The sequence below is a fragment of the Phocoena phocoena genome, chromosome 7 (assembly GCF_963924675.1).
Source record: "Phocoena phocoena chromosome 7, mPhoPho1.1, whole genome shotgun sequence".
Lineage (NCBI taxonomy): Eukaryota > Metazoa > Chordata > Mammalia > Artiodactyla > Phocoenidae > Phocoena > Phocoena phocoena.
The window spans coordinates 86,829,421-86,841,066 of record NC_089225.1 but is presented as its reverse complement, the minus strand read 5'-3'; the positions used below and the strand labels follow the sequence as shown (position 1 = coordinate 86,841,066).

Sequence of the window (11,646 nt, the reverse complement as noted above, 5' to 3'; positions counted from 1 at the left end):
GGACTCATGCTGCATTTAACAGGGTATGGTCAACCTCAGAGATATATATAGCTCATAAGGTAAGCTTTATCCAAGGATTCAATGCCACTTGCTAAAGTTTAAAAAGTTAATCTCAGTTGCCATTTATTCATCCATTTATTTCACAAATATTTACCAAAGGCATCTATGGGCAGCATACTGTTCCAGGCTTGATTATCAAGATATTGAAGAGTATACAGAGGCTACCTGTCCAGTCATTCCTATAGCATTGAACTCTCAAGTGTCTCAACAGACTATACATGCATAATAAATACAAGTCTACTAAGATTAGAAATGCGATAACTATTCTCTGATTACAAAATCCAAAACCAATACTTCAAAACTTTCGAAATGTCACAGTCTTACTAGGTGGAATGTTTAGCATGATCCTCTGTATTTTCATCAATTAATAAGTACACCTTGGACAACAATTTAAGTTGAACCTCATGAATTCCACCTTGTAGCAACATGTTTAATATAGCAGTAGTGTCTTCAAGTCAGAAATTTGGTGTTTTTGGATGGATGGATGGATGGATGGATGGATGGCTAGATGGAAGGATAGATGAGTGAATTAATAGCTAAGAATGCCTGGCAATGTTCTAGTTGCTTAAATATTGCATCTTTAAAAATAATTCAGTGTTTTCCAGTTTGTTAAACAATAACTATGACTCAGAAGAAAATTGTGATTTCTGTCCTTTCCATGGACTAAATATGTAACTTCAAGGAAGCCATTATGATGCCAGTTCCATCTGATGTGAGGATCAAATGAGCTAACTGAAATGAATTATGTAGCACCCTGCCTAATACATGTTAAACAGCATATTTTAAACACTTTAAGCCTTTAAAGTGAAATACTATATGTAGAAAAGCAAAAATTCAAATGATACAAAAAGCTATACAATGCAAAATACATTTCTTCTGGCCAGGTTTTCCTGCTATTATTACTACTATTATTAGAGATCTCCAAGCAAAAATAACGTCTCCCTGTTGATTAAGAAGGGAGAGGTTTACAGACTAGGAGATAACATCCTTTGAGCCAGAACCAAGTGAAATAACACGTGTATTCTGGCTAAATTCCAGCATGAGTGATTAACATTCTCCAACTTCAAATAATTTTTATTATTAGCCAACACTTGTCCATCCCCAATAATACACATGTTGCATACAGGCCACAGAATGAGGCAGCCTCTCTTGGCATGTTCACAATCTGTGCATACTTTCCACTGAGGGTTTCCCTTTCTTCTTGATTGCTATTCCATAGCTTTTCAACTCCCACTACTTTCAACCCTGGGATGTTTGCCGACACTGAGTGCCAAGTAGTTCCAAAGAAACAAAAAAAAAATGAGCACCTGTAGAATACCAGGGAATGAAAGAGGTAAAGTACATTTTAAACATATTTATTAACAGTTTTGATGTTTGTGAAGCGATTTATATTTATTTCTTTGAATTTTGAGGCTGGGATTAATACACATAATCCTTATTATTTTTCACAAAGTCTTGCTGATAAGCAGGAAGAAGAGGGTTATTCTGCAATTTTGTCTCCCCGTCTGTATAAGTGGGATCCAGGACACAAGAACGACTCAGCCCTAAAGTGCAGTCCTGAGTCCCTCAAGAACTCAGGCCCTCCTGCCTTTTTTCCGCCTTCTTCCCAGTAGAAGGGAGGGGTGGGGGGAGCGGGAAACAATTCAAACCCTCTTTGTAAGCGTGTGAATGAATCTCAAGAATGCTAAACACCTCAGTCTTCCAACCTAATTAGAACATGTAGAAAAGAGACATTTTTAGGACATTTAAAACTTGCAGCATAATAAGCCATCTGGAGAGCGCCACAGTGCGTCCCAGTGGTCGAGGCGCCCAGCAGGTCTTCGCGCGGGCTACCCGCTGCTCCGTGCGCCCCGGATCCCCGGCGGCGGGCGGGTGCGCGGCTCAGCAGCGGGTAGCCCCGGCGGGGGGGGGGGCAGCCCCTGCCCATCACAGAGCCCGGAGCCAGTGTTGCTTTTCTCTGCGGGCGACTTCGAACTGCCTGGATTTTTAACCCGATAAACTGATAAAGGACTAACACGTCTGGAGTCTTCCAAAGACGGAAAGAAAATCACTTTCTTGTCGCAACAGTGAGATTTTGTTACGAAATGCGAAAGTAAAGGTTAAAGCCTGGGAGATAACCGGTCGCATATGGGGGGACGGGGGAGGAGGTGGTAAAAATTGTGGATGTCGCGTCCCAACTATCTCGGTTCGAATCCCAGGTTTGCCATTTGAGAGCCTACTCTGTGTTAGGCGCTCGGAATACCGAGCTGAACGAGATTATCTAGGTTGTGGCTTTCTTGGGGGAACTATCATTAGCTCGGTTGCCTTGTTATGCTTCTAAACTCTTGTTTCTTCACCTATAAGGAGTGCCTGACTCCTAGAATTGTCGTAAGTTTCTGAGACATCCTGTATTAAGATGAGAACGATTAACGCGCTGTCTGACACACAGTAGGGGCTCAGTAAGCATTTGTACTTCTCTCAATTTGAGCTCACCTGGTGAGGGCAGCGCAGAGAGGAGACAGGTGCCACGGTTAAGAATGATTCTTTGAGCAGTTCTTTTAAACAAGCGCTGGACTCTAAGGATGCTTACCTGCAGATAGGAGACCTGGTAGGTGCCCTGGAAGCTAGGGTTCATAAGCGAGAACATTACGGGAAAATGAGCCCCGCACCAGTGGGAGCCAGCAGAGAACTCAGGAGGGACTTCTAGCTAGGGTTTCCCGCTCCGGGTCTCCAGAAGGCGTGATTAGCATTCGCCCCGCCCCCCATAGCTTCCCGGCCGGCGATTGGCCCACGCTCCTCGGCTGCCAGCTCCAGGCGGGGCCGGAGGGCGCCTGGGGAGAGGCCGAGCCCGCGGGGCAGTGGGCGGGGACGCGCGGAGAGCGTGGCGGGGCGGCCCACCAACCGAGCCCCAGCGCGAAGGGGCGGGGCCGGGGCGGAGCCTCCCGGCGGGCATTAGAAGCAGGTGACCCAGGCTGGGCGGGAGAGGCCAGTCAGCTCAAGGCAGTGACTCCGCTGCGGCCAGCGCCGCCGCCGCCGCCGCCGCCGCGCGCAGTTCAATACCCGCCGGAGGTGGGCCAAAGGGTGCTAGAGCGCGGGGGAGGAGCGGAGCCCAGCGCGTCCCGGGAGAACCGCCACCGCCCCCAGGAGTCCGCTGGAGCGCGGATCCCCCTGCAGGGGAGGAGGAGAGCGGCGGGCGGGACGCGGCGGCGGGCGCGCACCATGCAGTCCCGGCGGGGCCAGCGCTGGCTGCTCGCCGTGCTGTGAGGCGGCGGGATCCCCCGGTCGCCGCCGCACACCGCCTTCCTCTTGCCCAGGTGCTGCCAGGCGCGCTCGCCCTTCGTCCGGCTCCCGGACCCTGGTGGAACGCACGGCCTGCCCCGCGTCCTGCCCCGCCCGGATCATGCGGGGGGGCCCGCAGGAGGTGGGGGCGAATGACCGGTCTGCGGCGACCTCGTTCAGGGGTCGACCCCCTCTCTGAGACGCCCCCACCTGCTGCCATGTGCTGCCTCCTCGGGTGCCCAGCCTATCGCCAAACTTTCCCGATGCCAGCCTGTCTCTGAGTCGCGTTTCTGAGCGAAGTGTCCCAGAGACGGAGGGCCCAGGCTGGCTACGGACTATCTGCTTCTCTCGGGATCCTCAGAGGTGAGAGCCCGCGCCTTCCCCTTCTCCCCGTTCTTTCCCCGACCCTCTGCCCTTTTCCCGGGGGCTGAGCGCTCTGACCTTGGGGTGCAGGCTGGCAGGCCCTGCGAGAAGGGAGGCGGGGTGAGGGGCGGGGAGTCTGTAGTTTGGTTCCAGGAGGTGGGAGGGGAGGGGAGGGAGAGAGGTTAACTTAGAGTTTTGGAGACCGCTTGCGGGGATTGCGCCGTTGACGCCTCTCTATTTGGGAGTGGTTGCAATTTTTCTTCTCCTCCACCTTCTTTTTTAAAGAGTACTTTCCTTGGAATCGGAGCCCTAACCGTCCCTCCCCAGCCCTCTCCAGCGAAGAGCTGAGCGCTCCCTGCGGAGGCAGCGCCCTCACGAAACAGTTTACCTTTGGACGGATTTCTTTAAAAGAAAAAGAAACCAACAGGTTGCCAGTCCCGGCGCCACACAAGTCGGCGGAGAGGGAAGCCCGGATCCCGGTTTCCCCTGCCTGAGCTGGCCCCGCGCTGGCTGCGGGAGACGAGGGGAGGGAGGGGGCTATGGCTCGGCCAGACCCGTCCGCGCCGCCTTCGCTGCTGCTGCTGCTCCTAGCGCAGCTGGCGGGCCGGGCGGCGGCCGCCTCCAAGGCCCCAGTGTGCCAGGAAATCACAGTGCCCATGTGCCGCGGCATCGGCTACAACCTGACGCACATGCCCAACCAGTTCAACCACGACACGCAGGACGAGGCGGGTCTGGAGGTGCACCAGTTCTGGCCGCTGGTGGAAATCCACTGCTCGCCGGACCTGCGTTTCTTCCTGTGCTCCATGTACACGCCCATCTGCCTGCCCGACTACCACAAGCCGCTGCCGCCCTGCCGCTCGGTGTGCGAGCGCGCCAAGGCCGGCTGCTCGCCGCTCATGCGCCAGTATGGCTTTGCCTGGCCGGAACGCATGAGCTGCGACCGCCTCCCGGTGCTGGGCCGCGACGCCGAGGTCCTGTGCATGGATTACAACCGCAGCGAGGCCACCACGGCGCCCCCCAGGCCCTTCCCGGCCAAGCCCACCCACTCAGGCCTGCCGGGGTCGCCGGCCTCGGGGAGCGACTGCGCCGCCGGGGGCCCATCGGTGTGCAAGTGCCGCGAGCCCTTCGTGCCCATTCTCAAGGAGTCGCACCCGCTTTACAACAAGGTGAGGACGGGCCAGGTACCCAACTGCGCGGTGCCCTGCTACCAGCCGTCCTTCAGCCCCGACGAGCGCACGTTCGCCACCTTCTGGATCGGCCTGTGGTCTGTACTGTGCTTCATCTCCACCTCCACCACGGTGGCCACCTTCTTAATAGACATGGAACGCTTCCGCTACCCTGAGCGCCCCATCATCTTCCTGTCAGCCTGCTACCTGTGCGTGTCTCTGGGCTTCCTGGTGCGCCTGGTCGTGGGCCATGCCAGCGTCGCCTGCAGCCGCGAGCACAGCCACATCCACTACGAGACAACGGGCCCTGCGCTGTGCACTGTCGTCTTCCTGCTGGTCTACTTCTTTGGCATGGCCAGTTCCATCTGGTGGGTCATCCTGTCGCTCACCTGGTTCTTGGCGGCTGGCATGAAGTGGGGCAACGAGGCCATTGCGGGCTATGCGCAGTACTTCCACCTGGCCGCGTGGCTCATCCCCAGTGTCAAGTCCATCACTGCGCTGGCACTGAGCTCCGTGGACGGGGACCCGGTGGCCGGCATCTGCTACGTGGGGAACCAGAACCTGAACTCGCTGCGCGGCTTCGTGCTGGGCCCGCTGGTGCTCTACCTGCTGGTGGGCACGCTCTTCCTCCTGGCGGGCTTCGTGTCGCTCTTCCGCATCCGCAGCGTCATCAAGCAGGGCGGCACCAAGACGGACAAGCTGGAGAAGCTCATGATCCGCATCGGCATCTTCACGCTGCTCTACACTGTGCCAGCCAGCATCGTGGTAGCATGCTACCTGTACGAACAGCACTATCGCGAGAGCTGGGAGGCTGCGCTCACCTGCGCGTGCCCCGGCCCGGACTCTGGCCAGCCGCGCGCCAAGCCCGAGTACTGGGTGCTCATGCTCAAGTACTTCATGTGCCTTGTGGTGGGCATCACGTCGGGCGTTTGGATTTGGTCCGGCAAGACTGTGGAGTCGTGGCGGCGCTTCACCAGCCGCTGCTGCTGCCGCCCGCGGCGGGGCCACAAGAGCGGCGGCGCCACGGCCGCCGGGGACTACGCCGAGGCGAGCGCAGCGCTCACGGGCAGGACCGCGCCGCCGGGCCCCGCCGCCGCCGCCTATCACAAGCAGGTGTCCCTGTCGCACGTGTAGGAGGAGGCCGAGGCCGAGGGACCGGGACCGGGGCCGGGAGTTGAGGGAGGGAGGTTGTTTTGTTTGGTAGCTTTGCCAAGGTCACTTCCGTTTACCTTCTTGGTGCTGATGCCCCCGCCCGGGGCAGCTTGGAGAAAGGGGAGAGGGACGGTTTCAAGGGGAGTACCTGTCCCAGGACTTCTCAAAGGGGCTCAGCTCACGTCTGTTCTATCTTACTGCCTTTTCAAGAGGAACCCTGTTTTTAATTTATATGTAGTTTTCTTAATTTTTAACTTTGTTGCATTTTGGCAACAAAATTTACCTTTGCTTTGGGGGCTTTACAATCCTAAAGTTGGCATTATAATGAAGTTCCACTTGGTTCAGGTTTCTTTGAACTGGGTGGTCTAAATTGGGAAAATATATTTCCTATACTTCTGTCTTTAAAAATAATGTGAACAGTGAAAGTTGCTGTGACTGGGAAGTTGTTCCGTGTGCTTTTCCAGGTTGTTTCTCCTTCCACTGCTTAAAGTGTCCAAGATGCTTTAAGGTGAGCTGCTTGTCCCTGTTTATAGTTCCTAAGTTAGGGGACACCCTAAGTCATACCAAGGAGGGGTAGCATAGTGTGGTTAGGGCCTCCGGAAAGTGACAAGGTTAGGCAATGTTTAGAGATTCTAATGTGTCCGTCCTAGCTTCGTTTAGCAAGCTTCGGTTTCTTTTTTATAGTACTTGTAATCATTCTCGTTCTTAACAATGCCAGCTTTGCTTGAATAAGTTAGAGGTAGCATTGCAGTGTCCGGAATAAATATTTGGAAGAATGCGAACCTAAGGGATGGTGATTGGTTGAACTTGAATTCTAGACTGTTAAGATGGCAGCTTTGTGCCCGAGGAGTGGGTGGTTCTTTTTTTTTTTTTTAACATCTATAGTGAGTGGTTCTTAATAGGCTTTGGTGATGCCACTTTTTTAAACTTGTGTTAAAACTTTGGTAAAAATAAACCCACTTCCTTCTCTTCTGGAAGGACTTAGTGATAGTGCTGAAGGGGGTTCCTTTTTACATTTAAGGACTAAAATGGATATAACTCCTGTAATTAAGTAAATTTCCAACACCTGTCTTATCTGCTCCACCCCCCCCCCCCATCCCACCTCCTTTATCATGTTAAACAGTCTTCTTGCTTTTCTTATTCCTCCTCTCCTGGAGGGCTGTGATTAGAAACCACACCCACCCTTGAATGAGGTGCTTGAACGGGGGGAGGGAGGCTGGCTACCTGTGAACAAACGCTGGCAGCGATGAGGGAAAATAAGTGTCCCTGGACTTTGGACTAGATTACAGACAGATATTCCAAAAGCATGGAGACACTGCTCTCTGCGGCCTCTGGAAACAAATGAAACCCATAACACCCTTGCATAAGCTTTTAAAACATGGATCAGTGTAGCAAAAGGAAAGCTGTTCCCCCCGCCCCCCTCGCCTCAATATATTTTTCTCTTCCTCCTCTTCTGAGAAAGCCTATATAGTGATGAGCACACACTTTACTGTTAGAGAATTCTGTTTGCTTTTCTAACCTGTTGAACCATTCCCTCACTTATATATGAAAGCCTATGTATTGATGAATACACACGTACACACACCACGCACACATACTTTACTGTTGAAAATTCTGTTTGCTTTCCTAATCTATCTAACCATTCATTCAAGAAGAGTGTGAGGCCATTACTGGGGAAGGGGGTGACAGTGCATTGGCAAGCAGAATACCAGTGACCAGGACTGAGTGGGAACTAAATTTAAGAAGCTAAAATGGCAAAAACAATTAAAATTTGGGGATGTCTCCCTAGAGGAACAAGTGTAGGGATTTGCGCTTCATTTATACCAAAGTTGGAAAAGTCAGATTTAAGCCCAGGCCAATTTTTTCATTATGGATATTAAGTAAACAAGTGTATACTTTCCATAGTGGATTTAAGCACTTTGCTGGTGGAAAGAAGCCTGTTATAGTTTTCATGGACTTTCAAAAGCTATTCACGTTTATAAAAATGCACTGCTCTTACACACTCATCCTCTGAATCAAAATGTCAGTATATTGGACAAAACCTTGTACACAGAGCTACAGAACTTTTTGCACATCTAATTCCTCTACTTGTTCAGAAGAAGCTTCTTAGAACCTTGAAATAGATCCTCTGCCTGAGGGCCAGTTCCTCTCTTGTTTTTCAAATGAGGAACTTTTCTGATCACCTTGACCTCTTCCCTCAGTTAACATGTCTTCCCGGAAAGTACATAGATTATTCTGCTGCCTTAGGTCATTGTGACTAATTTGGGTTTTTCCTCTTCCTTTTTTTTTTTTTTGTGGAGGAGTGTAAAGATGACACAGAATGTATCTAAAAGTTGTGGGATGATGTGGTTGAAGTGATTTAATTCTTCCTTTTAAAACAACTATTTTCCATTTTGGCAACATACCAAACCTAAAAAAAAGAACAACCAATTTACTTAAAAAAAAAAAAAAGACAGTTAAGACACAGGATACTAAGCCAAGGAGAGGCAATACAGGTAACGCATTTGGAGATCTAGGTCCAGGCCAACTCTCAGAGCTGCCTCTGTTTTCAGCCTCTGTTTTCACCGCTGCTCTCCCCCTCCCTTACCTCAAAGATGAAGCCCACCTGCTTCCCTCAAGTTTTACCTCAGCCACCCCTCCTGCTACCCAGGGCGGAGAAGCCCATCTATTTATGGTCGCCCCCTATTTCCATCTCATATGCTGTTTTCTTCTGATTTTTATTTTTATTAGGCAAACAATCCGTACTCATGAAAACAATTACAAAATGAAAGGTTGTGGGTTGGTTTAGCAACTTCTTCACAGCCAGCTCTGTGATTTTAGGAAGGATTTAAGGCCCAGTTTAGTTTCACAGGTACAGCTTTTGGGCTGTCCCTTTCATGGTTCAATTGTAAGCAACGTCCCCCGTCATAGATTTCAGGGGGTAAAGATTTAGAAGGAACTAATATGTGACCTCTCAGTAAATCAGTTGCCAAGACTTAGGAAGTCGTTTTATATTCTTAACCTCACACTTTGAAGTTGTCTAAATTGGCTGAAAATAAGTATTCTTGGTGCCTTATTGGTTTATCCTTGCAAACCTTTGTCATGTTTTCTCGTAGTCATTTCCAGTGATAAGCCTGTGTGTGTGTTGTGTGTAATTGTGAGCAATGTACAAGCTTAAATAATGTGCTGACAGCACTGTTTCCAAGTTGGTATTCATTAGGCCGTTTCCTCCTGGGCTAGGGCTGCACTAATCCTGACACCGGCTGCCAGGAGAAAACCTCATGGATCCCACACCGCACCTTAATAACAGCATCCGTGACCTGCAGTCTCAAGTACAGAATGGGAACCCCAGAGCTAGGAAATGTAGTTGTATATTTTAATGAACTGCTATCCCTGCTAAAGAGGCTTCTTTCACTTTTGTGCTCTACAGAAAGACCAAGGGGGGTAGGAGGGACAAAGCTTTGAATAACTACTTTCTAACACCGAATGTGGCCAACAGGATAGAGAGCATCACAAATCTAGGCAGGTGTGAGGTACAGTGGCTGAGGATTTCCTGCTCCCCCTGCGTGCCCTTTCTTGCCTCCAAAGTCCAATCAAGTGATCCTGGGAAAGAAATACACCTAGGTTGAGGAGGGTGGTTTTGAAAGCAAAAGCTACCAAGACATTAAAGCAGGGTGAATGAAGGGTAGGCAGGATGAAAGTAAGTAACCTGGCTCAGAACTCTCAAAAGCTTCTAGCAGCTTGATGACAATTACAGGATTTATTTCAGTCTGTGGTACATCATTTGAAGACGATATTACTTCATGTTGTTACAAACTGTATGTATAGTATGTATGTGTTGTGGGTGTGTATATAAATAATATATATTATATATATGAGAGATTTAGTGACTTTTGATACGGGTTTGGTGCAGGTGAATTTATTACTGAGCCAAATGAGGCACATACTGAGTCAGTAGTTCGAGTCCAGGGCATTCAGTACTTTTTCTGATTTCCGTGTATGTGTAGTGCCTGTCCCATGCGGTATTGTCAGTGTCATGTCAAATCCAGAACTCAAAGCAGAGCCAGCGGTATTTTATTTGTAGACAATCAACTAGAATCTATAAAATGATTACTGGCAGATGATTATAATTCCAGGGTCCCTAACACTAGCAAAAGGAAACCCAGAGCATCTTGATAAGAAGTTTTCTGTTTTTGTTTTGTTCCTGGAAGTCAGTAGAAAAGCAGTTGTATGTGGTTATATTAGTGTCAAGATACTTAATTTGCTGACCTTATTATTTCAGAAAAAAAAAATTGTATGTATTATATTTGTGGGAAGTTAAAATAATGCTTTGAGATTTTTATCAAATATGGAGAGTAGTTATTTATGAAAAACAAAGAAATGTCTATTTTTGTTTCTTTGTTCCCAATTCATGTAGATAAATTTTAAAGTGCATTAAAGCAATGGTAAAGCAAATAAGATGCTGTACAAGTATTTTTCTCATGCTTTTATGGAGAGACACTGTTTTCTAAGAGTATCTGAAGGAGGTATGTGCATTCAAATTTCATGATCAGATTTCTCAGATGTACTTTGAATATAAGTGGCAATGTTTTTATTGATAATAAAATCAAGGAAATTCCAATCACCAGAAGGAGAACTAATGAAAACATGTTTTACCTGAATATACTTCATAGGTTTCTCCTGCTGATCCTGTGATTGTTTCATGATTCACTTGAAGAAATGAAGGAAAATACACGTAAGGACAGAGACATTGCCTGAGATTGTGTTCTATTTTATCAACCCTCCATCTATACTCTGTACTGAAGCAATTTGGATAGAAGTGCTGCTCTTGTGTGTGTCTGGTTTGCAGTCAGAAACCCCCAAAACTTTATCGTTCAGCAGTTAGATCCACAACTTTGTATTAAGGTCTAAATACAAGTCAGGGAACCCAGATAAGAAGATATATGGTTCTCCCTCTGTATTTGTGGGTCATTGGTTCCAGTAGCCTCCCTCCCCCCCGTGCTGCCCCACACCAAAATCCATGGATGCTCAAGTCCCTTATATAAGACGGTGCAGTATTTGCATATAACCTATGCACAACCCTCCCATCTTCCCCTGCACCCTCCTTTATACTTTAAGTCATGTCTAGATTACTTATAATACCAACTACAAATCCTAAGTAGTTGTAAATATAATGCAAATGGTTGGTGGTGTGCAGCCAATTCAAATTTTGCTTTCTGTAACTTTCTGAAATTTTTTTCCCTAAATATTTTCAATCCATGGTTAGTTGAATCCACTGATGCAGAACCTGTGGATACGGAGGGCCAACTGTAAATTGATTTAGAGTCGGCACTTCCCTGACAATCTGGACAGATGCTTAGTAAACCTGAGATAATTAATTTAGCATCAAAGTGAGTACTATGAGCATTGTTAGATTGGTACATGTTAGGGCATTTGGGAGAACAGAAAATACAGCAGTTGAGCTGGATCCTGGTGCAAGAGCCACTGTGCCTTACCCATACAGGTCTCTAGTTGGCACATCTTCCCAATGCTTTCTCATTGTTCATTCCCCCCAGTGGGAAAGGGGGGCACTGTTGGACTTAGGAAGTTGGAGAAATAGGTAATAATGCTTCTTTTAGTGAGTTAGTTACAGAGCTCTTACGTGCAACAGAATGAGCGGAAGTAGAAT

At 48.6% G+C, this 11,646-nt stretch overlaps 1 protein-coding gene across 1 annotated transcript; it reads left to right on the top strand.

Annotated features, from left to right (window-relative positions):
• The first annotated feature begins 4,220 nt into the window (after positions 1-4,220).
• On the top strand, positions 4,221-5,981 carry FZD5 (frizzled class receptor 5). The gene has a single exon (XM_065880912.1). The coding sequence runs from the start codon at positions 4,221-4,223 to the stop codon at positions 5,979-5,981; it is 1,761 nt and encodes a 586-aa protein (XP_065736984.1).
• The last annotated feature ends 5,665 nt before the right edge of the window (positions 5,982-11,646 follow it).

Excerpts from the sequence above, each read along its gene's own strand:
- FZD5 (XM_065880912.1), top strand. The coding sequence starts at position 4,221 with ATGGCTCGGCCAGACCCGTCCGCGCCGCCTTCGCTGCTGCTGCTGCTC.